General features: G+C 43.3%; 1 protein-coding gene across 1 annotated transcript in view; it reads left to right on the plus strand.

The window, feature by feature from the left end:
* LOC128692420 (uncharacterized) overlaps window positions 1–24,441 on the plus strand; it is a 47,814-nt gene that overhangs the window by 16,360 nt on the left and 7,013 nt on the right. Inside the window, exons 3-5 of the mRNA XM_053781596.2 lie at window positions 18,331–18,440; window positions 22,476–22,620; window positions 23,054–23,194. Of these exons, the coding sequence (XP_053637571.2) occupies window positions 18,331–18,440; window positions 22,476–22,620; window positions 23,054–23,194 (396 nt within the window). The remainder of the gene's footprint in view (window positions 1–18,330; window positions 18,441–22,475; window positions 22,621–23,053; window positions 23,195–24,441) is intronic.

The raw sequence follows: 24,441 nt of genomic DNA on the forward strand, positions 1-24,441 counted from the left end.
AAACAGGTGATTTCAAAATATGCAAAACAACCACTCTGAAAGAATAGAGAAATTCCAAGCGCTTTCGTGACTACTCACATTGTCAAGGAACTAGTTCCTTGATAATGTGCCTAGAGTCATCCACACCATCGTATGTCCTTGGGTAGTGAGTACCACATCCAATTCCACTGTATGCGCTACTCTTAAGGAGTGTATGGTCCAGTGGATTAGAGCGTCATGAATTTTCGCCCACCATGAGGCAGACCAAAGCAGCATGGGCTCGAGTCCTTGGCTAGTCGCAGTTTTGTTTTTGATCAATATCACTCGTTCGTGGGCACAATAATATACATATATATATATATATATATATATATATATATATATATATATATATATATATTTATATATATATATATATATATATATATATATATATATATATATATATATATATATATATATGCAATAAGATCGCAGTAAACAGGTGATTTTAAAATATGCAAAATAATCACTGTGAAAGAGTAGTGAAATTCCATGCACTTTCCTGAGTACTCACATTGTCAAGGAACTATCTATAGTTCCTTGACAATGTGAGTAGTCACGAAAGCGCTTGGAATTTCACTACTCTTTCAGAGTGGTTGTTTTGCATATATATATATATATATATATATATATATATATATATATATATATATATATATATATATATATATAATATATATATATATATATATATATATATATATATATATATATATATATATATATATATATATATATATATATATATATATATATATATGGGCCATGCGCTGGCATGGCAAGACGTGTGGCGGGCTAGCTGCGGGATTTTCAATATAACTCCGGATCAACGAGCCTGACCAGGTTGACTCAACAGGACTTATTGTGAATACTCTTGGAAGATTCCAGTGAAACGAGAAGACATTTCAGTGCACCGTTTCAAGGTAAATTGTGGAAGTGTTGTGCAGTTTGTAAAGGTTGGTGAGTGGTGGTAGTGAGGAAGACGGCCAGTGGAGGGGTGGGGGAGTACAAGGCCTACACTGTGTATGAGTACCGGCCAAGATTATCGTACATATAAACCTCGAAAAGCTCTTATAAAAACATGTATATCCAGCACCATGCACCATGCTTCCAGTTAACTTAGAAATGATTGTGTCGATGCATGGACTATTTAGAGGCATATGTTATGGAAAAACAATGTGAAATTAATGTTAACGAGGGAGTGACCAGTCAGTGCATCCACCCCCACTTCACGGGGGTGGGTGGAAAAGGTGGGATGTGTAACTAGATGGTGAGTGAACACATTGGTTCAGCAGTGCCCATACCCACATTGTTCATAGTTTACATGGGAAACAAGTAAAGTTATGTGTATTGTAAGACAGTGTGAACAATATATAGTGCGCAAGTCCATGTGTATTGTACTTCCCGGGATAACCCCACTCAACAACCTGCGCCTCCCCCACCTAATTCCCAGGGGAAGTTTTCCCCTTCCCCTCCCAGCCCCTCAAACTCCACCAGGCCACCACGGTCAAGTTCACTACCTTCCACGCACCATACCCACCCAGCATGTCATATTTCACTCCTATTGTCTAGTCTAGCAGATGGATGCCAACCAGGAGGAAGCAAGCAGCCAGGGAAATGACACAGTTGGCAATACTAGGAGAGGCAAGTGTCGGTCATGCTTACAGCTTTGTTGTCTCAACTCGAATGGTTTCCTCCGCAAACACGGTAGTTGCCCTGGTTCAGGATGTTCTCCTGTGGAAAGTGATGATCCAGAGCCACCTCAGGCACCTGAACCCTCTCCAACAGATTTCATCTCATCAGACAATCTCTTGGAAGCAATTAAAGCAACAGGTACCAGGACACTCACACATATTCCCAAAGCATCCCGTCTACACGCAGCTGGGAAACTTACAGACCTCCTGAAAAAAGTAAACGATGGTTCCACTATCTTAAATGCTCCACCAACCATCAAGGCATGGCACAACTTGCTACTTTTTGGCAATGTCTGCTTAGCTGTGCCGGAAAGAAGGGGAAAGAGGCTAGCCTCAATGATAATTAAATCCTTAAGAGATTTTCCTAGAGTTGATAACCTCATTCGCCTTCCCCGTCAACACAAAAAAGGGAGAGGCAGAACCCCCACTCACTCTACTGACAGTGAAAAAGTCAGAGTCCAGGTGAGCAAGAAAATTGAAGAGGGCAACACAGTGGGGGCAATAAGAATTATTACCAGTGAAGATACAGTTGCTCCCAGGGATGCTGACACGGCTGAAGCACTTAGAGGAAAGCACCCTGCCAGGGAAACCAGTGGCACCAACAGTTCCAACACCTCTGTCCCCACTATGGAACCATTGATAGTGGAAGACTCAGACATTTACAAAGCAATAATGTCGTTCCCATCTTGCTCTGCTGGGGGTTACACTGGAATAAGGCCACAGCGTTTAAAGGAAATGGTTAATCCAGTTATTGGGGAAATTGCAGAGACACTGCTTTCAGAGATCACAAGGTTCGTCAACAATTCCTTGGCTGGTCTGATTCCTGATGAAATTAGACCTTTCTTTTTTGGTGCAACACTTTGTGCACTTAAAAAGAAGGATGGAGGAATTCGGCCAATTGCAGTAGGCAACACCTTACGCCGCCTCGTATCCAAAGCTGCTGTCCGAAGTATTCGTGCACAGGCAGCTATGATGCTTCAACCAAACCAGCTTGGCTTTGGGGTCTCTCCCCTCAAGGAAGGTTCCTTGATGTTGGTGAGGGGCTCTTGATTTAGGGTATTGGATCTGTGCTCCAGTTCCCCGAATTAAGCCTGAATGCCTTCCACATCCCCCCCCAGGCGCTGTATAATCCTCCGGGTTTAGCGCTTCCCCCTTGATTATAATAATAATAATTTAGGGTCTCTCAAGGAAGTGAAGCAGTGGTTCATGCAACAAGGGCGTATATCAACAACCTGCCTGAGGACAATGCAGTGGTAAAATTAGATTTCAAGAATGCGTTCAATCTCCTGAAAAGAGACGTGGTATTAGCAGCAGTACAAGAACATTTCCCTGGTCTCTTCCCTTTTGTTTCAGCTGGGTATAGGAAGGAATCAATGCTTCTCTTTGGAGAGCATGAAATTACATCATCGGAGGGTGTCCAACAAGGAGTTCCTCTTGCACCATTTCTCTTCTATATAGCAGTTAGGGAAATCACAGTCAGACTGACCAGCGAGCTAAACATCTGGTTCCTAGATGATGGCACACTAGCAGGTACAAAAGAGTCCCTCCTACATGACCTTACACAGGTAATGACACGGGGACAGGAAATGGGTCTCATCCTGAATCCATCCAAATGTGAAATCATCTCAGTCAGTCAACAAGTGATAAATGTAGTGAGATCAAAACTACCAGGAGCAGCAGTCATTGCACCCACAAATAGTGTCTTGCTAGGAGCACCTCTGGGAAGCAATGCCATTGACACAATTCTCAGGAAGAAATTGGAAGAGTTAAGGAGAATGGAACAACGAATAGGCAATCTGGACACCCACGATGCCTTGTACCTTCTCACAAAGTGCTTGAGTCTGCCCAGGTTGACATATTTTCTAAGATGTGCACCTTCATATGATAACCCTATACTGCACGAATATGACAGTATTCTGAGGCAGATTTTTACGAAAGTACTTAACCTTACTCTAGAAGACGGGCAGTGGAACCAAGCTACACTTCCAGTCAGACTAGGAGGCACTGGTGTACGCAAGTCATCACAGATTGCGTTACCTGCTTTTCTGTCTTCGTGTATTGCGTCCAGAGAGCTTGTAGCAGAGATTCTCCCTGAACATCTTAGGGACAAGATTAGGTCCTGGACCAAAAATTCATTGACGGAGCAATGATCTGGGATAATCTAACGGGCTCTGGAACCAGACCTGCTCCCCCCAACAACTACAAACAGTCGCACTGGGATGGTCCAATAGTGGAAAATATTGCCTCAACATTGCTTCAGAGTGTGTCAGGGAAGGATAGAGCCCGCCTCCTGGCAGTGAGAGCCCCTCATGCTGGGGACTTTCTGTTGGCTGTTCCCAACGCCAGCCTTGGCACACGTCTCGACCCACAGACCATCCGCATCGGTGTTGCCCTTCGACTTGCCGCCCCTATTCTCGCCGAACACAGGTGTATTTGTGGCAGTGAAGCAGCAGACCGATTCGGGTACATTGGTCTTGTGTGCCGTAAATCCGAGGGAAAGATTGCAAGACATGAGGAGGTTAATAACATTATCAAGAGGAGCCTCACAACAGCTGGATGCCCAGCAGTAAGGGAGCCACCCAAACTATGCAGATCTGATGGCAGCCAGAAGCGTCCAGATGGTATCACCCTTCAAGCCTGGACAGAGTGGAAGCAGGTTGTGTGGGACTATACATGTGCATCTACCTTGGCTGATACCTATCTCCAATACACCAGGGAAGAAGGAGGGGCAGCTGCCAGCCTCAGGGAGTCCCAAAAATCTAGAAAATATGGAGAACTTGCCCATCATTATATGTTTGTTCCCATAGGCTCAGAGACCCTTGGCTCATGGGGAAAGAGTGCATCTAAATTCCTTAAGGAGCTGGGAAAATGACTCATCAGGATAACTAGGGATCCCAGGGCAGCTAGTTTCCTGTTCCAGCGGCTCAGTGCGGCTGTTCAAAGGGGTAATGCATGCTGTATTTTGGGCACATGCCCCAGCTCTGAGGAGCTGGATGAGATTTTCGCCTTATAATCGGTGATACACACGTAACAACATGTACCGTGTATGCCACCTTTATATCAACAATGTATCTCTTAAATCTTCTGTAATATTGTAAAGTATCTCTGTAATATTGTAAAGTATCTCTTAAATCTTCTGTAATATTGTAAAGTTGTAGTAGTAGTACTACTACTACTACAACTACTACTACAACTAACCCATCTCTTTGGGAAGGACCTACTTCCACTGGGGAATCCCGCCTACCAGTGAATATGCCTTCGTCTGCTACACCTGACGTTACTATATAAGCGCCAGGCTCCTTTCTTCTGCTTCAGAATCTCCACGACTATGGTGCTCTTCGCACCTACTCCTAGGTTGAGGGACTGATAACCTCATCTTCTGTACATAGTTCTACTGTCTTCAAGTTATGTCCTAGAATTTGTATTGATAAAGCCACTGGATGGCGAAACGTCTACAATAAAGATACCCAGATGTTGCACATGTGTCTTAATCTCAGTTTTTAAACTGCAACATTAACACCCCTCCTTCAGAGTGCAGGCACTGTACTTCCCATCTCCAGGACTCAAGTCCGGCCTGCCGGTTTCCCTGAACCCCTTCATAAATGTTACTTTGCTCACACTCCAACAGCACGTCAAGTATTAAAAACCATTTGTCTCCATTCACTCCTATCAAACACGCTCACGCATAACTGCTGGAAGTCCAAGCCCCTCGCACACAAAACCTCCTTTACCCCCTCTCTCCAACCTTTCCTAGGCCGACCCCTACCCCGCCTTCCTTCCACTACAGACTGATACACTCTTGAAGTCATTCTGTTTCGCTCCATTCTCTCTACATGTCCGAACCACCTCAACAACCCTTCCTCAGCCCTCTGGACAACAGTTTTGGTAATCCCGCACCTCCTCCTAACTTCCAAACTACGAATTCTCTGCATTATATTCACACCACACATTGCCCTCAGACATGACATCTCCACTGCCTCCAGCCTTCTCCTCGCTGCAACATTCATCACCCATGCTTCACACCCATATAAGAGCGTTGGTAAAACTATACTCTCATACATTCCCCTCTTTGCCTCCAAGGACAAAGTTCTTTGTCTCCACAGACTCCTAAGTGCACCACTCACTCTTTTTCCCTCATCAATTCTATGATTCACCTCATCTTTCATAGACCCATCCGCTGACACGTCCACTCCCAAATATCTGAATACATTCACCTCCTCCATACTCTCTCCCTCCAATCTGATATTCAATCTTTCATCACCTAATCTTTTTGTTATCCTCATAACTTTACTCTTTCCTGTATTCACCTTTAATTTTCTTCTTTTGCACACCCTACCAAATTCATCCACCAATCTCTGCAACTTCTCTTCAGAATCTCCCAAGAGCACAGTGTCATCAGCAAAGAGCAGCTGTGACAACTCCCACTTTGTGTGTGATTCTTTATCTTTTAACTCCACGCCTCTTGTCAAGACCCTCGCATTTACTTCTCTTACAACCCCATCTATAAATATATTAAACAACCACGGTGACATCACACATCCTTGTCTAAGGCCTACTTTTACTGGGAAATAATTTCCCTCTTTCCTACATACTCTAACTTGAGCCTCACTATCCTCGTAAAAACTCTTCACTGCTTTCAGTAACCTACCTCCTACACCATACACTTGCAACATCTGCCACATTGCCCCCCTATCCACCCTGTCATACGCCTTTTCCAAATCCATAAATGCCACAAAGACCTCTTTAGCCTTATCTAAATACTGTTCACTTATATGTTTCACTGTAAACACCTGGTCCACACACCCCCTACCTTTCCTAAAGCCTCCTTGTTCATCTGCTATCCTATTCTCCGTCTTACTCTTAATTCTTTCAATAATAACTCTACCATACACTTTACCAGGTATACTCAGCAGACTTATCCCCCTATAATTTTTGCACTCTCTTTTATCCCCTTTGCCTTTATACAAAGGAACTATGCATGCTCTCTGCCAATCCCTAGGTACCTTACCCTCTTCCATACATTTATTAAATAATTGCACCAACCACTCCAAAACTATATCCCCACCTGCTTTTAACATTTCTATCTTTATCCCATCAATCCCGGCTGCCTTACCCCCTTTCATTTTACCTACTGCCTCACGAACTTCCCCCACACTCACAACTGGCTCTTCCTCACTCCTACAAGATGTTATTCCTCCTTGTCCTATACACGAAATCACAGCTTCCCTATCTTCATCAACATTTAACATTCTGTAATATATTATATAATAAAATATTCCTATTAGTAAAAAAAAATATATATCAAAAGATGGGGTGGTAGGGGAAGTGGAATATTCAAACGGCTTCAGGAAGAAATCCAAATATTCTGTGCCGAATAGGCAGAACTTGCGATCTTGGCTTAAATAGCAACGCTCATCTTGCCATATAGGACAAGTGAAAATTTGTGTATGCAATAATTTCGCCAAAATCATTCTGAACCTAACGAAAACAATACATTTGATTGTGTTTGTTTAGCACTAAATTATTGTAAACGTATTTAAAATATATTTAGTTGGGTTAGGCTAAAATAAATTGCTCTTGTTATAATAAGGTTAGGTAAGTTTTCTAACATTATTATGATGTAAAATTAAAGATTTTTACGTTAACATTAATGAAAAATATATATCTTTAAACGTATAAAAGAAAATTTTAGAAAGGACTTAATTTTAAATGAGTTCTTGCTAATTGACCAGTTTTACATATTCGGCACGACATATATATATATATATATATATATATATATATATATATATATATATATATATATATATATATATATATATATATATATATATATATATATATATGTGTGTGTGTGTGAAATTAATGTTTCAGGAATACTTTGTTGAGTTTGTTCATTGTTTACTGTAAATTTTGAGTAGTTTTGTGTCTTCTCTCCAAATACTTTGATGCTATACGCCTGTTGTTGTAGCTCGAATTCCATGGATCACGAGCTCTCCACCAACGACTTAGTAACACAACTCCTAAAGTTTATACAAAATAAACCTTAATATATCAGAGCTTCCAGCCAAGCAAGTCGCTGCTTACGCTAAGATCCTCCCATTTTTTTATATTTTTCCTCCCAACCTCCACACTGATGAATTCATATCGATCTGAAGGTTTTACAGATCAATTTTAATATTCATCTGTAAAATAAAACTTAAAATGCAGATGGATGCAGTTTGTAATAGCATTCACTTATCGTAAATTTATACAGAAAAGCTTAATTATCATTGCTCGTGATTTGGGGCGACAAAAAGCGTTCTCAAATTATTTAGAATTTGCAAGTTTTAATGCCGCTATTGACTTTTCCTTGCCAATTTGCCGCATTCCAGGTGCGATTTCATCGATCAGGTATACCAAGTAAAAGTTTTAAAGTGTACCGAACCATTTTTAGAGAATATGGGTATATGTGTGCTTGTATGTGTGTGTATGTTTTTGTGTGTATGTGTTTGTGTGTGTGTTTGTGGTGTGTGTGTGTTTGTGTGTGTGTTTGTGGTGTGTGTGTGTGTGTGTGTTTGTGTGTGTGTTTGTGGTGTGTGTGGTGTGTGCGTGTGTGTGTGTTTGTGTGTGTGTGTATTTGTGTGTGTGTGTGTGTGTGTGTGTGTGTGTGTGTGTGTGTGTACTCACCTATTTGTGGTTGCAGGGGTCGAGTCTTAGCTCCTGGCCCCGCTTCTTCACCGGTTGCAACTGGGTCCTCTCTCTCCCTGCTCCGTGAACTTTATCATACCTCGTCTTAAAACTATGTATGGTTCCCGCCTCCACTACGTCACTTTCTAGGCTATTCCACGGCCTGACAACTCTATGACTGAAGAAATACTTCCTAACATCCCTTTGACTCATCTGAGTCTTCAGCTTCCAATTGTGACCTCTTATTTCTGTGTCCCCAATTCCGCGCAGTATTTTATATGTCGTTATCATTTCTTCCCTGACCCTCCTCTCCTCCAGTGTCGTCAGGCAGATTTCCCTTAACCTTTCTTCATAGGACATTCCCCTTAACTCTGGAACTAACCTTGACGCAAACCTTTGCACTTTCTCTAATTTCTTGACACGTGTGTGTGTGTACTCACCTAGTTGTACTCACCTAGTTGAGGTTGCAGGGGTCGAGTCCAAGCTCCTGGCCCCGCCTCTTCACTGGTCGCTACTAGGTCACTCTCCCTGAACCATGAGCTTTATCGTACCTCTGCTTAAAGCTATGTATGGATCCTGACTCCACTACATCGCTTCCCAAACTATTCCACTTCCTGACTACTCTGTGGCTGAAGAAATACTTCCTAACATCCCTTTAATTCATCTGTGTCTTCAACTTCCAACTGTGTCCCCTTGTTACTGTGTCCAGTCTCTGGAACATCCTGTCTTTGTCCACCTTGTCAATTCCTCTCAGTATTTTGTAAGTCGTTATCATGTCCCCCCTATCTCTCCTGTCCTCCAGTGTCGTCAGGTTGATTTCCCTTAACCTATCCTCATAGGACATACCTCTTAGCTCTGGGACTAGTCTTGTTGCAAACCTTTGCACTTTCTCTAGTTTCTTTACATGCTTGGCTAGGTGTGGGTTCCAAACTGGTGCCGCATACTCCAATAAGGGCCTAACGTACACGGTGTATAGGGTCCTGAACGATTCCTTATTAAGATGTCGGAATGCTGTTCTGAGGTTTGCCAGGCGCCCATATGCTGCAGCAGTTATTTGGTTGATGTGCGCTTCAGGAGATGTGCCTGGTGTTATACTCACCCCAAGATCTTTTTCCTTGAGTGATGTTTGTAGTCTCTGACCCCCTAGACTGTACTCCATCTGCGGTCTTCTTTGCCCTTCCTCAATCCTCATGACTTTGCACTTGGTGGGATTGAACTCCAGGAGCCAGTTGCTGGACCAGGTCTGCAGCCTGTCCAGATCCCTTTGTATTTCTGCCTGGTCTTCGATCGAATGAACTCTTCTCATCAACTTCACGTCATCTGCAAACAGTGACACCTCGGAGTTTATTCCTTCCGTCATGTCGTTCACAAATACCAGAAACAGCACTGGTCCTAGGACTGACCCCTGTGGGACCCCACTGGTCACAGGTGCCCACTCTGACACCTCGCCTGGTACCATTACTCTCTGCTGTCTTCCTGACAAGTATTCCCTGATCCATTGCAGTGCCTTCCCTGTTATTCCTGCTTGGTCCTCCAGTTTTTGCACTAATCTCTTGTGTGGTACTGTGTCAAACGCCTTCTTGCAGTCTAAGAAAATGCAATCCACCCACCCCTCTCTCTCTTCTCTTACTGCTGTCACCATGTCATAGAACTCCAGTAGGTTTGTGACACAGGATTTCCCGTCTCTGAAACCATGTTGTCTGCTGGTGATGAGATCATTCCTTTCTATATGTTCCACCATTTTTCTCCTGACAATCTTTTCCATGATTTTGCATGCTATACATGTCAGTGACACTTGTCTGTAGTTTAGTGCTTCATGTCTGTCTCCTTTTTTAAAGATTGGTACCACATTTGCTGTCTTCCATGCCTCAGGTAATCTCCCTGTTTCGATAGATGTATTGAATATTGTTGTTAGGGGTACACATAGCGCCTCTGCTCCCTCTCTCAGAACCCATGGAGAGATGTTATATGGCCCCATTGCCTTTGAGGTATCTAGCTCACTCAGAAGCCTCTTCACTTCTTCCTCGGTTGTGTGTACTGTGTCCAGCACATGGTGGTGTAACCCACCTCTCCGTCTTTCTGGAGCCCCTTCTGTCTCCTCTGTGAACACTTCTTTGAATCTCTTGTTGAGTTCCTCACATACTTCACGGTCATTTCTTGTTGTCTCTCCTCCTTCCTTCCTTAGCCTGATTACCTGGTCTTTGACGGTTGTTTTCTTCCTGATGTGGCTGTATAACAGCTTCGGGTCAGATTTGGCTTTTGCTGCTATGTCGTTTTCATATTGACGTTGGGCCTCCCTTCTTATCTGTGCATATTCGTTTCTGGCTCTACGACTGCTCTCCTTATTCTCCTGGGTCCTTTGCCTTCTATATTTCTTCCATTCCCTAGCACACTTGGTTTTTGCCTCCTTGCATCTTTGAGTGAACCATGGGCTCATCCTGGCTTTTTCATTATTCCTGTTACCCTTGGGTACAAACCTCTCCTCAGCCTCCTTGCACATTGTGACTACATATTCCATCATCTCATTAACTGGTTTCCCTGCCAGTTCTCTGTCCCACTGAACCTCATTCAGGAAGTTCCTCATTCCTGTTTAGTCCCCTTTCCTGTAGTTTGGTTTCATTCGTCCTGGCCTTCCTGCTTCCCCCTCCACTTGTAGCTCTACTGTGTATTCGAAGCTCAAAACCACATGATCGCTGGCCCCAAGGGGTCTTTCATATGTGATGTCCTCAATATCTGCACTACTCAAGGTGAATACTAAGTCCAGTCTTGCTGGTTCATCCTCTCCTCTCTCTCTTGTAGTGTCCCTTACGTGTTGGTACATGAAGTTTTCCAGTACCACCTCCATCATCTTAGCCCTCCATGTATCTTGGCCCCCATGTGGCTCCAAGTTCTCCCATTCGATCTCCTTGTGGTTAAAGTCGCCCATGATCAGGAGCTTTGCCCTACATGTATGAGCTCTTCTGGCCACTGCATCCAGTGTTTCAACCATCGCTCTATTGCTCTCGTCATACTCTTGCCTTGGCCTCCTGCTGTTCTGTTGTGGGTTATACATCACTGCAATTATCACCTTGGGACCTCCAGAGTGAAGCGTTCCCGCTATGCAATCACTTTCTTCTCCGCTGTCTCCTCTCTCCAGCTCATCAAAATTCCATCGGTGTTTGATCAGCAATGCCACTCCTCCCCCCCCCTGTTCCTTCTGTCTTTCCTCAGGATCTGGTATCCCGTTGGGAAGATGGCATCTGTTATCATACCTGTAAGTTTGGTTTCTGTGATTGCTATGATGTCTTGTGATGCCTCTTTTACTCTTTCGTGCCACTCCTCCCACTTGTTTGTTATTCCATCAGCGTTTGTGTACCATACCTTTAGTTTCCTTTCCAAGACTGTGGTTTGGGGACCCTGTGGGGGTGGGAGACCTGGTAGCATACTGTGGGATTCTATGGTTGGGGGTTGGGTGGAAGCTGTGGGTATGGATTGTATTGTGTGTTGGGATGGTGTGATAGGTTGTGGGGTTCTGAGGATAGTTGTGTGTGTGCTTGCTCTTGCTGCTCTGTTCTGCTCTGACTGACCTCTGCTGGTTCCATCCTTGTCTCCTTTCCTAGCTCCTTTCGCTTTTTTGTCCTCTCCCTCAGCTGCTGTCTCTCTTTTTGTGTTCTGTCTCTGTCTAGGAACACCTCCTTGTACTCTTCCGAGCTTCTCAACCGTGGTTTTTCTTGGAGGATCCTGTTCAGCACTGTTTCTGTCCTGAGAATCAGCTTGATCGGTCGGTTTCTCCCCTTCAAGTACCCCCCTATTCTCTGAAAATTTACAATCTCGTCCATGTCTTCTCCCCCTATTTCCGTGATGATTTTCTCAATCTCCTTTCTTTCTTCCTGCCGTCTTTCAGTGTGTGTCCTTTCCTCTCTCTCCCGAAGCCCATGGATAAACACTGATTTTGCCCTTTCTTCCTCCCATTGCCTCTCCCTCTGTGACTCTGGTTCCTGTCTGTATGTGGCCATTTTCTCCCTTGATTTTTCCAGTGGCTCTTGGTAGCATGGTTGTGCCTCAGCATTCGACTTATCTCCCTCTCCATCTGCACCCATCTGCTCTTCCCTTCCACTCCCTGGCCCTTCTTTGCAGGCTGATAGGACCTTAGCATATTTCATATCTCCTTCCTTCCTGTTTAGCCTCTCAGCTTCGTATGGTGTGTCAAAAGCCTTCCTGCAGTCCAGGAAAATGCAATCAACCCACCCCTCTCTCTCGTGTCTTACTTCTGTTACTTTGTCATAAAACTCCAGAAGGTTTGTGACATACGATTTGCCTTCCATGAACCCATGCTGGTTTTCATTTATAATCTTGTTCCGTTCCAGGTGTTCCACCACTCTCCTCCTGATAATCTTCTCCATGTCTTTGCATGCTATACATGTCAGAGACACAGGTCTGTAGTTTAGTGCCTCGTTTCTGTTTCCTTTCTTAAATATGGGGACTACATTTGCTGTCTTCCATTTCTCAGGTAGTTGCCCAGTTGAAGATTGTGGTTAGGGGCACGCACAGCATCTCTGCTCCTTCTCTAAGGACCCACGGGGAGATGTTGTCCGGTCCCATCGCCTTTGAGGTATCAAGGTCACTTAGCAGCTTCTGCACCTCCTCAGTTGTTCGTATGTCATCCAACACTTGTTAGTATATTCCATCTTGATGTTCCCTTCTGTGCTGTCTTCCCAGAGCCCTTCCTGTCTCTACTGTAAAAACTTCCTTAAATCTCCTGTTTAGCTCCTCACATACATCCTGATCATTTCTTGTGAGTTCTCCACCTTCTGTCCTCAGTCTGATCACCTGGTCTTTGACTGTTGTCTTCCTCCTGATGTGGCTATACAATGGTTTCGGGTCAGTCTTGGCTTTCGATGCTATGTTATTTTCATACTGTCGCTGTGTGTACGTGTGTGTGTGTGTGTGTGTGTGTGTGTGTGTGTGTGTGTGTGTGTGTGTGTGTGTGTGTGTGTGTGTGTGTGTGTTTGTGTGTTGATTGGTCTTGTATTCACGAAATTGTACTCACCTATTTTTGGTTGCAGGGGATCGATTCGAAAATGCTTTCCCCGGCCTCTTTGCTGGTCGCTGCTAGGCCCTCTTTTCCCTGTTCCAAGAGCTTTGTCGTACTTTTCCTTAAAGTTATGTATGGATCTTGCCTCCGCTATATCACTCTCCAGCCAATTCTAATGCTGAACAAATACTTTCTAAGATCACTGTGGCCATTTCCGAAACATTCTATCCATGTCCACCTTGTCAGTTCCTCTCAGTATTTTATACGCCTTTATCAGGTCTCCCCCCCTCCCTCATCCCTACTTTCTTCCAGTGTCGTCAAATTGAGTTTTATTTACCTCTCCTCATAGCACATACATCTTAGCTCAAGGACAAGCCTTGTTGAAAACCTTAGCATTTTCTCTAATTTCTTGACGTGCTTGACTTGGAATGGGTTCCATACTGGTGTTGTATACTCCAATATGGGCCTGACGTACACGGTGTACATTGTCGTCAATGATCCCTTACCTAGATGTCGAAAAGCTATTCTTAGGTTTTTCATGCGGCCATATGCTGCAGCAGTTATTTGGTTGATGTGAGCCTGAGGGAATGTGTTCGGTATGGTGCTCACCTAAAGATCTTTGTTCTTGAGTGATGCAGTCTTTGGCCCCCGAGCATGTACTCCATCTGTGGTTTTCTTTGTCCTTCCCCTGGGTTCATAACTTTGCATTTGGCGGGGTTCAGTTCAAGGAGCCCTTTGTAGGACCAGGTTTGCAACCTGTCCAGATCTTTGCAGTCTTACCTGATTCCCCTCCGCCTGAATTCTCTACATTAGCTTCACGTCGTCTGCAAACAGGAACACCTCGGGATCTATCCTTTTCGTCATGTCATTCATATTTACCAGAACCAACACCAGCCCTAGGACTGATCCTTGTGAAACCCCTAACATTCGCAGTGCTTTTCCTGCCTGCTCATACAGTTTTTGTACCAATCTCTCGTGCAGAACTGTGTGAAGAGCCTTCCTACTGTTCAAGAAAATGCAATCAGTGCACCTCTCTCTTTCCTGTCTTACTTTTGTCGCTTTGTTTTAGAACTCCAGTAAGTTTGTGATACAAGATTTCCCATTTCTGTAACAGTGCTGGTTATCGTGTACGAGCTCATTCCTTTGTAGGTGCTCTAAAGCTCTGCTGATAAGCTTCTCCATGATTTTGAATGTTATACATATTCATGACTCTGGCTTGTAGTTTAATGCTGCCTGTCTGTCTCCTTTTTTAAAAATTGTCTTCCATACTTCTGGAAGTTGCTCAGCTTCGGGACTAGCCTTGTTGCAAACCTTTGCATTTTCTCTAATTTAATGACGTGCTTAACCAGGTGTGGGCTCCAAACTGGTGCTGCATACTCCAATATGGGCCTAACGTACACGGTGTACAGACCTAAACAATTCCTAACTGAAGTATCGGAGCGCTATTCTCAGGTTTGTCAGGCGCCCATACGCTGCAGCAGTTATCTGGTTGACGTGCGCCTCAGATGTGCTCGGTATTATACTCACCCCAAGATCCTTTTCCTTGGGTGAGGTTTACAATCTTTGGCCACTTAGCCTATACTCTGTCTGCGATCTTCTTTGCCCTTCCCCGATCTTCATGACTTTACATCTGGCGGGGATAAATTCGAGGAGCCAGTTGTTGGACAAGGCTTGCAGCTTGCCTAGGTTTCTTTGTAGCCATGCCGGATCCTCATTCGATTTAATTCTCCTCATTAGCTTCACATCATCTGCAAACAGGGACACATCTGAGTCTATCCCTTCCGTTAAGTCATTCACATATAACAAAAAGAGCACTGGTCCTAGGACTGACCCCTGCGGAACCCCGCTCGTCAAAGTCGCCCACTTTGACACCGCTTCATTTATCATTACTCTTTGTTGCCTCCCTGTCAGGTGCCCTTCCTGTTATGCGTACCTGATCTTCTAGCTTTTTTTACTAATCTCTTGTGAGGAACCGTGTCGAAGGCCTTATTGCAGTCCAAGAAAATGAAGTCTACTACCCCTCCCACTCTCCTGTCTTATTGCAGTTACTTTGTCATAATGCTCCAGTAGGTTTGTGACTCAGGATTTTTCTTCCCTGAAACCGTGCTGGTTGTCGTTTATAAGCTTATTCCATTCTAGGTGCTCCACCATTCTCCTCCTGATAATATTCTCCATGACTTTGCATACTATACACGTCAGTGAGACTGGTCTGTAGATAAGTGCCTCGTGTCTGTCTCCTTTCTTAAAAATGGCAGCTACATTTGCCATCTTCCATACCTCAAGTATTTGCCCGGTTGCAATGGATGAGTTGAAAATTGTTGTTAGTGGCACACACAGTGATTCTGCTCCCTGTCTAAGGACCCACGGAGAGATGTCCGGTCCCACCGCCTTTGAGTTATCAAATTCGTTCAGAAGCTTCTTCAGCTCCTCCTCGGTTTTGTGTATCACATCCAGCACTTGTTGATATATCCTTTGGTAGGTAAGACACATAGCCAACAGTTAGACAACTTTATTCCGAAACGTTTCGCCTACACAGTAGGCTTCTTCAGTCGAATACTGAAAGTAGGCAGGAACAGTAGCGATGTGAAGACGATGTAATCGCTACTGTTACTGCCTACTTTCTGCATTCGACTGAAGAAGCCTACTGTGTAAGCGAAACGTTTCGGAATAAAGTTGCCTAACTGTTGCCTATGTGTCTTACCTACCAACCTGTCGGTATTGTATACCATTTTGGTATATCCTTTGTTGGTGTACCTTAATGTTCTGACTTTCCAGAGTCCTTTCTGTCTCCACTATAAATACTTAGTAAAATCTCATGTTGAGCTCCTCACATATTTCTTGGTCGTTTCTTGTGAGCTCCCCAACTCTGTGTGTGTGTGTATGTAGGTGTGTAGATGTGTGGAGGTGGTTGTTGGACGGAGGGAGGAGGGGGGGCGAGATAGAGACTAGGAAGGGGAGACAGGGAAAAGGCCAAAGGGGAGAGAGGAGGAGAGGTAGAAACAGGAAGAGGGAGAGGAGGAGAGGCAGAAATAGGGGAAGGGAGAGGTGGAGAGCTGTGTGTGTGTGTACTCACCTAGTTGTGGTTGCAAGCGTCGAGTCACAGCTCCTGGACCCGCCTCATCACTGTTTGCTACTAGGTCACTCTTCCTGCTCCATGAGCTTTATCATACCTCTTCTTAAAGCTATATATGGATCCTGCCTGTACTACATCACTCTTCAGACTATTCCACTTCCTGACAACTTTATGACTGAAGAAATACTTCCTAACATCTCTGTGACTCATCTGAGTCTTCAACTTCCAATTGTGACCCTTTGTTGCTGTGTCCCATCTCTGGAACATCCTGTCTCCATTCGCCTTGTCAATTCCTCTCAGTATTTTATGTCATTATCATGTTCCTCCCTCTCTCTCCTGTCCTCCAGTGTCGTCAGGTCGATTTCCTTTAACCTCTCTTCGTAGAACATACCGCTTATCTCCAGGACCAGTCTCGTTGCATTTTCTCTAATTTCTTGGGTGGGTTCCATACTGGTGCTGCATACTCCAATACAGTCCTGAGCGATTCCTTACTGAGGTGTTGGAACGCTATTCTTTGGTTTGATAGTCGCCCATATGCTGCAGCAGCTATTTGGTTAATGTGCGACTCAGATGTGCTCGGTATTATGCTCACCCCAAGATCCTTTTCATTGAGTGAGGTTTGCAGTTTTTGGTCCCCTAGATTGTACTCTGTCTGCGGTTTTCTTTGTGTAGTTGTAAGAACCTTTCCCCAGTTACACGTGTTGAAAATTTGAACCCAATCTGAAGAGGTATTCTACAGTTATGAACGACAGAACTGGGGGGAAAAAGATTCAAGCAGTCGTATAAAGGTGCCCTTTCAGAGATTCCTACTTAAGCTGGTTAGGTTCTCGAAAGCTTTCTCATAAATTTCATTGATTTTTTTTTTAGCATGATCACCTAGGAATTAATTGACTGTGGCAGCCCAGTTCGTTGGCATGTTTTCCTGCTTTAGTAGCTATGTGATTTTTCGATCAGTTTTTTCTGCCTTTTCTCTTAATTCCTTGTCCTAGGATATTCATATTCTTGCTTCCTTTACTATTTCCCGTTTTCTATTTTTTTTGCTGCTCATTTTTGTATATCTACATGTTTTGGAACAGCAAACACAGTCTCTGTGCTTTTCATCCTTGATTTCATGAAATGGAATGAACTGAGCAATTAAATTTGTGCTGTGCACATCAGGTAAGAAGTTCCATAATTTTTTTGTTGTATATTTCATGTTTTCAGGCTTAACTCGCTCAGACTGAATATTAGATCCAGTCTGACCAGTAGCGCTTTTCAACCTGGAGGCGACTTAATCCAGGATTTTAATCTGGAGAGGGTCGTATTCCAGGATTTTAACGTGTAAGGGGTTTAATCCAGGTTAGGTAAGATTCGTCAGGAAACAGAACAAGTGTTTCCTGACGTGGGTCTTAGTGAGATGATGACCCGCCGTTGAGATTTTGGTCATCTGACAGAGGCTTGGGAGCTTAAAAGTCATAAGAAGCAAATAAATCAAAGAAGCCGTTTTTTCAAATTTATTATTTTTAGTACGTGAGTGAAATTTCTTAAACTATCATGCATTCTTGGTCACTGGGCAATATAACAGAATGAACATCCGTCATCGATTGCAAAAAATAAAAAGCGTTTGCGTATTAGGGAAGGGGTGCTTTAATTACCCGCCCCCCTTCGTGGGTGCGCCAAAGTTTGGTCTACTTTCATTTTTAACTGAAGGTTTGAGGATTGATGTTTAAACTGAGGCAGTTTTTCAGCAGCGTTGAATAGCTGTGAACTCTTTGCCTTTTCCCACCACGAGATATTCAATTCTCCTATTCTATTTGTCCATATTGTTTTTGTCTCTATTTCTATCTACTCGTCCTTTACAAATCCTGAACTTTTACCAGGTGGGGATCGAGTGTGTGAGCTGATGAATTTCGAGCCTTTCATGTCCAACGACCCATCGTTGGTACCAATGCAGAACTGGAATCACTTCTCCTATATTATCCCTGTGAAGGTACGTTTCAGTCTGTCCAGGGCTTTCGTTATATGACAACTGGGGTGAGGAAAACAGAGGACAGAAGTCACTACGGTGGAGTATACGAAGGAGTTGGTGGTAGAAATAGTAACAGAAGTAGCAGTAGTAGTTGTAGTATTAGTGGTGGTACTAGTATTAGTAGTGGTAGTAGTGGTAGTATTAGAAGTAGCAGCAATATCAGCACTAGTAGTAGTAGTAGTTGTGGTAGTAATGGCAGTAGTAGCAGTAACAGTAGTTGTAGAAGCAATAGTAGTTAAAGTAGTAAAAGTAATAGTGGAGGGAGGGGTTGTAACGGGGGTAGTGGAGGATGAAGCAATGGTTTAGTTGTAGAAGTAGAATGGCACGAGCGGTATTAGTAGTAATGAGGTAGGAGGAATAGTAGTTGTGTTGTAGTGGTAGTTATAGTATAGTAGTAGTAGTAGTAAAAGAATTTGCAATGGTAGTAGTAGTAATAGTAGTAACAGCTGCAGTAGTGAAAGAATTTGTAGTAACAGCAGTAGTAGTTGCCGTAGTATGAGAGCAGATCTAACCCACTTCAATAGATGTCATCTCCTCAGACAATATCTTAGTACCAATTCAAGCAACAGGTACCAGGACACTCACACATATTCCCAAAACACCCGGTCCGCACGCTGCTGGGAAACTCACGGACCTCTTGAAAAAAGCAAAAGATGGTTCCACTATCCTAAATGCTCCACCAACCATCAAGGCATGGCACAACTTGCTACTTTATGGCAATGTCTGCTTAGCTGTGGCGGAATGAGGGGGCAAGGGTCTAGCCTCATCGAGCTGGCGACCCCATTCGCCTTCCATACCAATACAAAAATGGGAGAGGCAGGCCACCTAATCGTTACACTAAGAGTAAAAAAAAAAAAACAGAGACCAGGTGAGCAAGAAAATAGAAGAGGGAAACAGAGTGAGGCAATCAATATAATCAGCAGCGAGGATACAGTTGCCACCAGGGTTGCTGACACTGCTCAAGCACTTAGAGAAAAGCACCCTGTCAGGGAAACCACTGGCACCAACAGTTCTAACATCCTTGTCTCCACTGTGGAACCACTGTTTGTGGAAGATTCAGTTGTTTACAAAAAATTATATCATTCCCGTCTGGCTCCGCTGGGGACTACACTAGAGAAAGACCTCAACATTTAAAGGAAATGGCTAATCCAGTTATCGGGGAGATTGCAGAGACACTGCTTTCAGAGACCACAAGGTTCGTTAACAGTTCCTTGGCTGGTCTGTTTCCTGACGAAATAAAATTTTTCTCATTTGGTGCATTACTTTGTGCCCTTTGAGAGAAGGATGGAAGAATTAGACCAATTGCCTTGGGCAACACTCTTTGCCACTTCATTTCGAAAGCTACTGTCCGTAGTATTTGCACAGAGGCGGCCATGATGCTTCAACCAAACTAGCTTGGCTTTGGGGTCTCTCAAGGAAGTGAAGCAGCGGTTCATGCAACAAGGGAGTATATCAACAACCTGTCTGAGAACAATGCAGTGGTAAAATTGGTTTTCAAGAATGCATTTAATACCCTGAAAAAAAAGACTTGGTATTTATTGCTGTACAAGAGCATTTCTATTTTTTCCGTTTTGTTCCAGTTGGATACAGCAAGGAATCAGTTCTATTTTGAGAGCATGAAATCACTCCATCAGAGGGTGTCCAGCAAGGAGGTTCTCTCACCCCATTTCTCTTCTGCATAGCGGTTAAGGAAATCACTGTCAGGCTGACAGTGAGCTAAACATCTGGTTCCTGGATGATGGCACACTGGAGGGTACAAAGGAGTCACTTCTAGTTGAACTTATACAGGTGATGAAACGGGGACAGGAAATGGGTCTCATCCTGAATCCATCCAAATGTGAAATCATCTCAGTCAATCAACAACTAATCGACACGGTGAGATCAAAATTACCAGGAGCATCAGTTATTGCCCCCACAAATAGCGTCTTACATGGAGCATCTCAGGGTAGTGATGCCATTGACTCAATTCTCGGGAAGAAACTTGACGTATTTAGGAGGCTGGAACAACGAAAAGGTAATCTTGAGACCCACGATGCCTTGTACCTTTTCATAAAGTGTTTGAGTCTGCCCAGGTTAACATATTTCCTAAGATGTGCACCCTTATTACTGCATGAATACAACAGTATCTTGAGACAGATTTTTACAAAAGTACTCAACCTAACGCTAGAAGATGGGCACTTTCATTCAGACTAGGGGGTACTGGTGTCCACAAGGCATCACAGACTCCACTAGCTGCTTTCCTGTTCTCATGTGTTGAATCCAGTGGACTTTAAGCAGCGATTCTCTCTAAACACCGTAGGGACAATATTGGAGCTCATGACCAAAAGTTCGTTGACGGAGCCACGCTCTGGGATAATCTAACGGACTCTAAAACTAGACCTGCTCCCCCCTCGCAACAGCTACAGTCATACTGGGATAGCCCAGTAGTGGAGAATATAGACTCAACAGTGCTTCATAGTGTGTCGGAACAAGATAGAGCCTGCCCTCTAGCAGTGAGAGCTTCTCATGCAGGGGATTTCCTGTTGGCTGTCCCCAACTCCTTCCTTGGCACACGTCCCCATCTAATGACCATCTGCATTGGTGTTGCCCTTTGCCTTGCCGCCCCTGTTCCCGTTGAACACAGGTGCATTTGCGGCAGTGAATCGGCAGACCGATTCGGGTACCATGGTTGTTTGCCGTAGACCCGAGGGAAAGATTTCAGGCATGAAGAGATTAATGATATCAAGAGGAGACTCACAACAGCCGGACACCCAGTAATAAGGGAGGCACCCCAACTACTATGCAAATTTGATGGTAACCAAAAGCGTTGTGATGGTATCGCCCTTCAAGCTCGGACAGAAGAAGGCAAGCAAGTGGTGTGGGTATACACATGTGCGTCCACAATGGCTGATACCTATATCGAATATACCAGGGAGGAAGGACGGGCAGCTGTCAGCTTCAAGGGAGTGTCAAAAGTCTACAAAATACAGTGAACTTGCTCTTCATAATATGCTTGTTCCCATAGGCTTGGAGACCCTTTGCCCATGGGGAAAGAGTACAACTAAGTTTCATAAGGAGCTAAGCAAAGGACTCATCAAAGTACCTAGTGAGCCTAGGGCTGCAAGTTTTTTGTTCCAGCTGCTCAGCTATGCGATTCAGAGAGGTAATGCTTGCTGTATTCCGAGCACCTGGCCCAGTTCAGAGGAGCTGGTAGAGATTTTTGCATTGTAATCTGTGCAATATGTGCTTCAAATGCATCCTTTAAACTTCATGTACTGTATATGCCATCTGTGTTCCAGCAATGTATCTTTTAAGTCGTGTGTACCATATTATGTAATAAAATACAACTACTGGCAAAAAAATAAAAGATGGGGTGGTAGGAGAAGTGGAATATTCAGATGACTTCAGGGAGAAATAAAAATATTTTTCCTCGAAGCCTTTAATAGACTTCTCCGAGGTTATGGATTCCACAATTTGTACTGGAGGTGGACCCTATTATATACGTATATATATATATATATATATATATATATATATATATATATATATATATATATATATATATATATATATATATATATATATATATATAGTGCCCATGAACGAGTGGTACTGATCAATAACAACACTGCGACCAGCCAAGGACTCGAGTCCTTGGCTGGTCGCAGTGCTGTTGATATATATATATATATATGTGTGTGTGTGTGTGTGTGTGTGTGTGTGTGTCTTGCTTAATAAGTCGAACTTCGAACTTGCCTAACAAGCCGGTATCTATTAAATGTTAAACTTTTCAAAAATTTTCCTTTACGGATTAATACATAATTTTTTTTTAAAGACAGTGTGTGTGTGTGTGTGTGTGTGTGTGTGTGTGTGTGTGTGTGTGTGTGTGTGTGTGTGTGTGTGTATGTGTGTGTGTGTTTGTGTGTGTGTGTCCTATATTTTTCTTGCCAAATATTTGAGATTAATTTCCACTTTTTCCCATTGTACGTAAGATAAAAGTTCACAGTATCCACACAGACGCCAGATCCCGGTCTCTGTCCCACTGGCAGTTTTGTTCTTCCCTTCGACATGCCTGTGTACCTCAAGTACGACCCCACCCTCAGCCCCTTCACGTGCTCCAACAACTCATGGCTCGCTAACCAGCACTCGCTCGGCAAGACTAGTGAGTACGACCACATTTCGTAGGAAATGTAATGCCCTACTATACTTTGGTGCATATGATTAGCATTTATATACAACTCTACGTAAATAGATTTATAATGAATGAATATTACCACTCACTAAAAATGATCCCTATAATAACTAGTACTTTTGTTTAAACTGTAAACATCTGTAATGCTTGATAATACTAATTTTGTAATGATAAGAAACTTACAGAATTAGATTTGTATAAAAACACAGATGCACCTCACTATATGAGAATCAGAATTTTTATATCAAGTTCATCGAAAGTAAGTTTAGGAAATTTAGTGGAATATCGTAACCTTGCATTTTTTTTCTACTCATACAGTAGGTACTTCTACCTCTTCCCTAATATCCTAGTTCTCTCACACACACTTTGAAACCTGTTTATCGCCACTATCTTGTACCCACAGACTGTCACCTAGCTCTGATGTACAACACAGAGTACGCTGGCTACGACTGTTCAGGTTTTCCAGGAGGCAGTCTGAATTATTCCACATCTCTCCATCAGTGTCTCCAGTACTCTTGCATCGGCATGGTCTGTAGAAACCCAAGTAAGATGTTCTGGATTTCTTAACTGTAACAAGGACGAGCACTTTGGTTACCTTTGTTAGATTTGTATGAGTTATGCTGGACGTAACCAACACACACATTTACCGAGTGTGAGGAGCACAACCTCTTGCAGCGATTATAAGAGACGAGCCGACGGGAGTAACCAACAAATAAATGCACACCTTGGGTAACACAGGACTGTTTATGTGACAGAAGAGTTGTGTCTTGTTTTATACTGTACCTCTTGCCTCTTCTACCTCCCCCTCCCTTCACAAAAAAAAAAAAAAAAAAAAAATGCAGCAACAGCAGCAGAAGAAGCAGCTGATACAGTAGCAGCAGCTACGTCAGTAGCAGTAGAAACAGCAGAAGTGGCAGCAGCAGAAGCAACTGCAACAACAGCAACAATAACTATAATGACATCAGCAGCTGCAGTATCAACAGCAGCTGCAGTATCAACAGCAGCTGTAGTATCAACAGCAGCTGCAGTATCAACAGCAGCTGCAGTATCAACAGCAGCTGCAGTAACAATAGCAGCAGCTATTGGAATAACAGCAGTGTCAGTAGTATGTAACGAATGTAATGTTAGTCATTAGGAATACGAAAGTTACAAAAAAGTAAAAAACAGCTATTGCTATTGCAAAAGCAACAGAAGCAGGTGCACTAACAGTATCATCAACAGCAGCAATAGGAGAATCAAGTGCAATAGTACTGTAATAACACCAGCAGCAGCAGCAGCAGCTCAAGCAGCAGCAGCAGCAGCTCAAGCAGCAGCAGCAGCAGCTCAAGCAGCAGCAGCAGATGCAATAGCAACACTAACAGCATAAGTAGCAGCTCCAGTAGCAGCAGCAGCTTGAATAGCACCAGCAGTTGCAGTAGCATCAGCATCCGTAGCAGCTTGTGAGAGTTTAAATGCCCTTTCAGACCCTCAAATAGTATTTGAAAAACGAGTCATCCTTATGAAAAGAAAACAGAATAATAATTTTTTAACAGAAAATACACAATTTTATTGAAAATATATGAAAAAAAGTAATTATTTAAATGTAAAACAATCAAAAATGAAATTGTCCTAACTGAAGCAAATAATGGAAAAGAAAATACAAAAATTTATTTTATGGAGCGAATTATTATTATTATAATCAAAAAGAAGCGCTAAGCCACAGGGGCTATACAGCTTTATGGAGCGAAGATAATATATTCAGTGAACAGATGGTATTCCGCTATGCCGATCAACGTGGTACGTAGCTCTCAG

This window comes from Cherax quadricarinatus, chromosome 53 (assembly GCF_038502225.1).
Source record: "Cherax quadricarinatus isolate ZL_2023a chromosome 53, ASM3850222v1, whole genome shotgun sequence".
Classification (NCBI taxonomy): Eukaryota; Metazoa; Arthropoda; class Malacostraca; order Decapoda; family Parastacidae; genus Cherax; species Cherax quadricarinatus.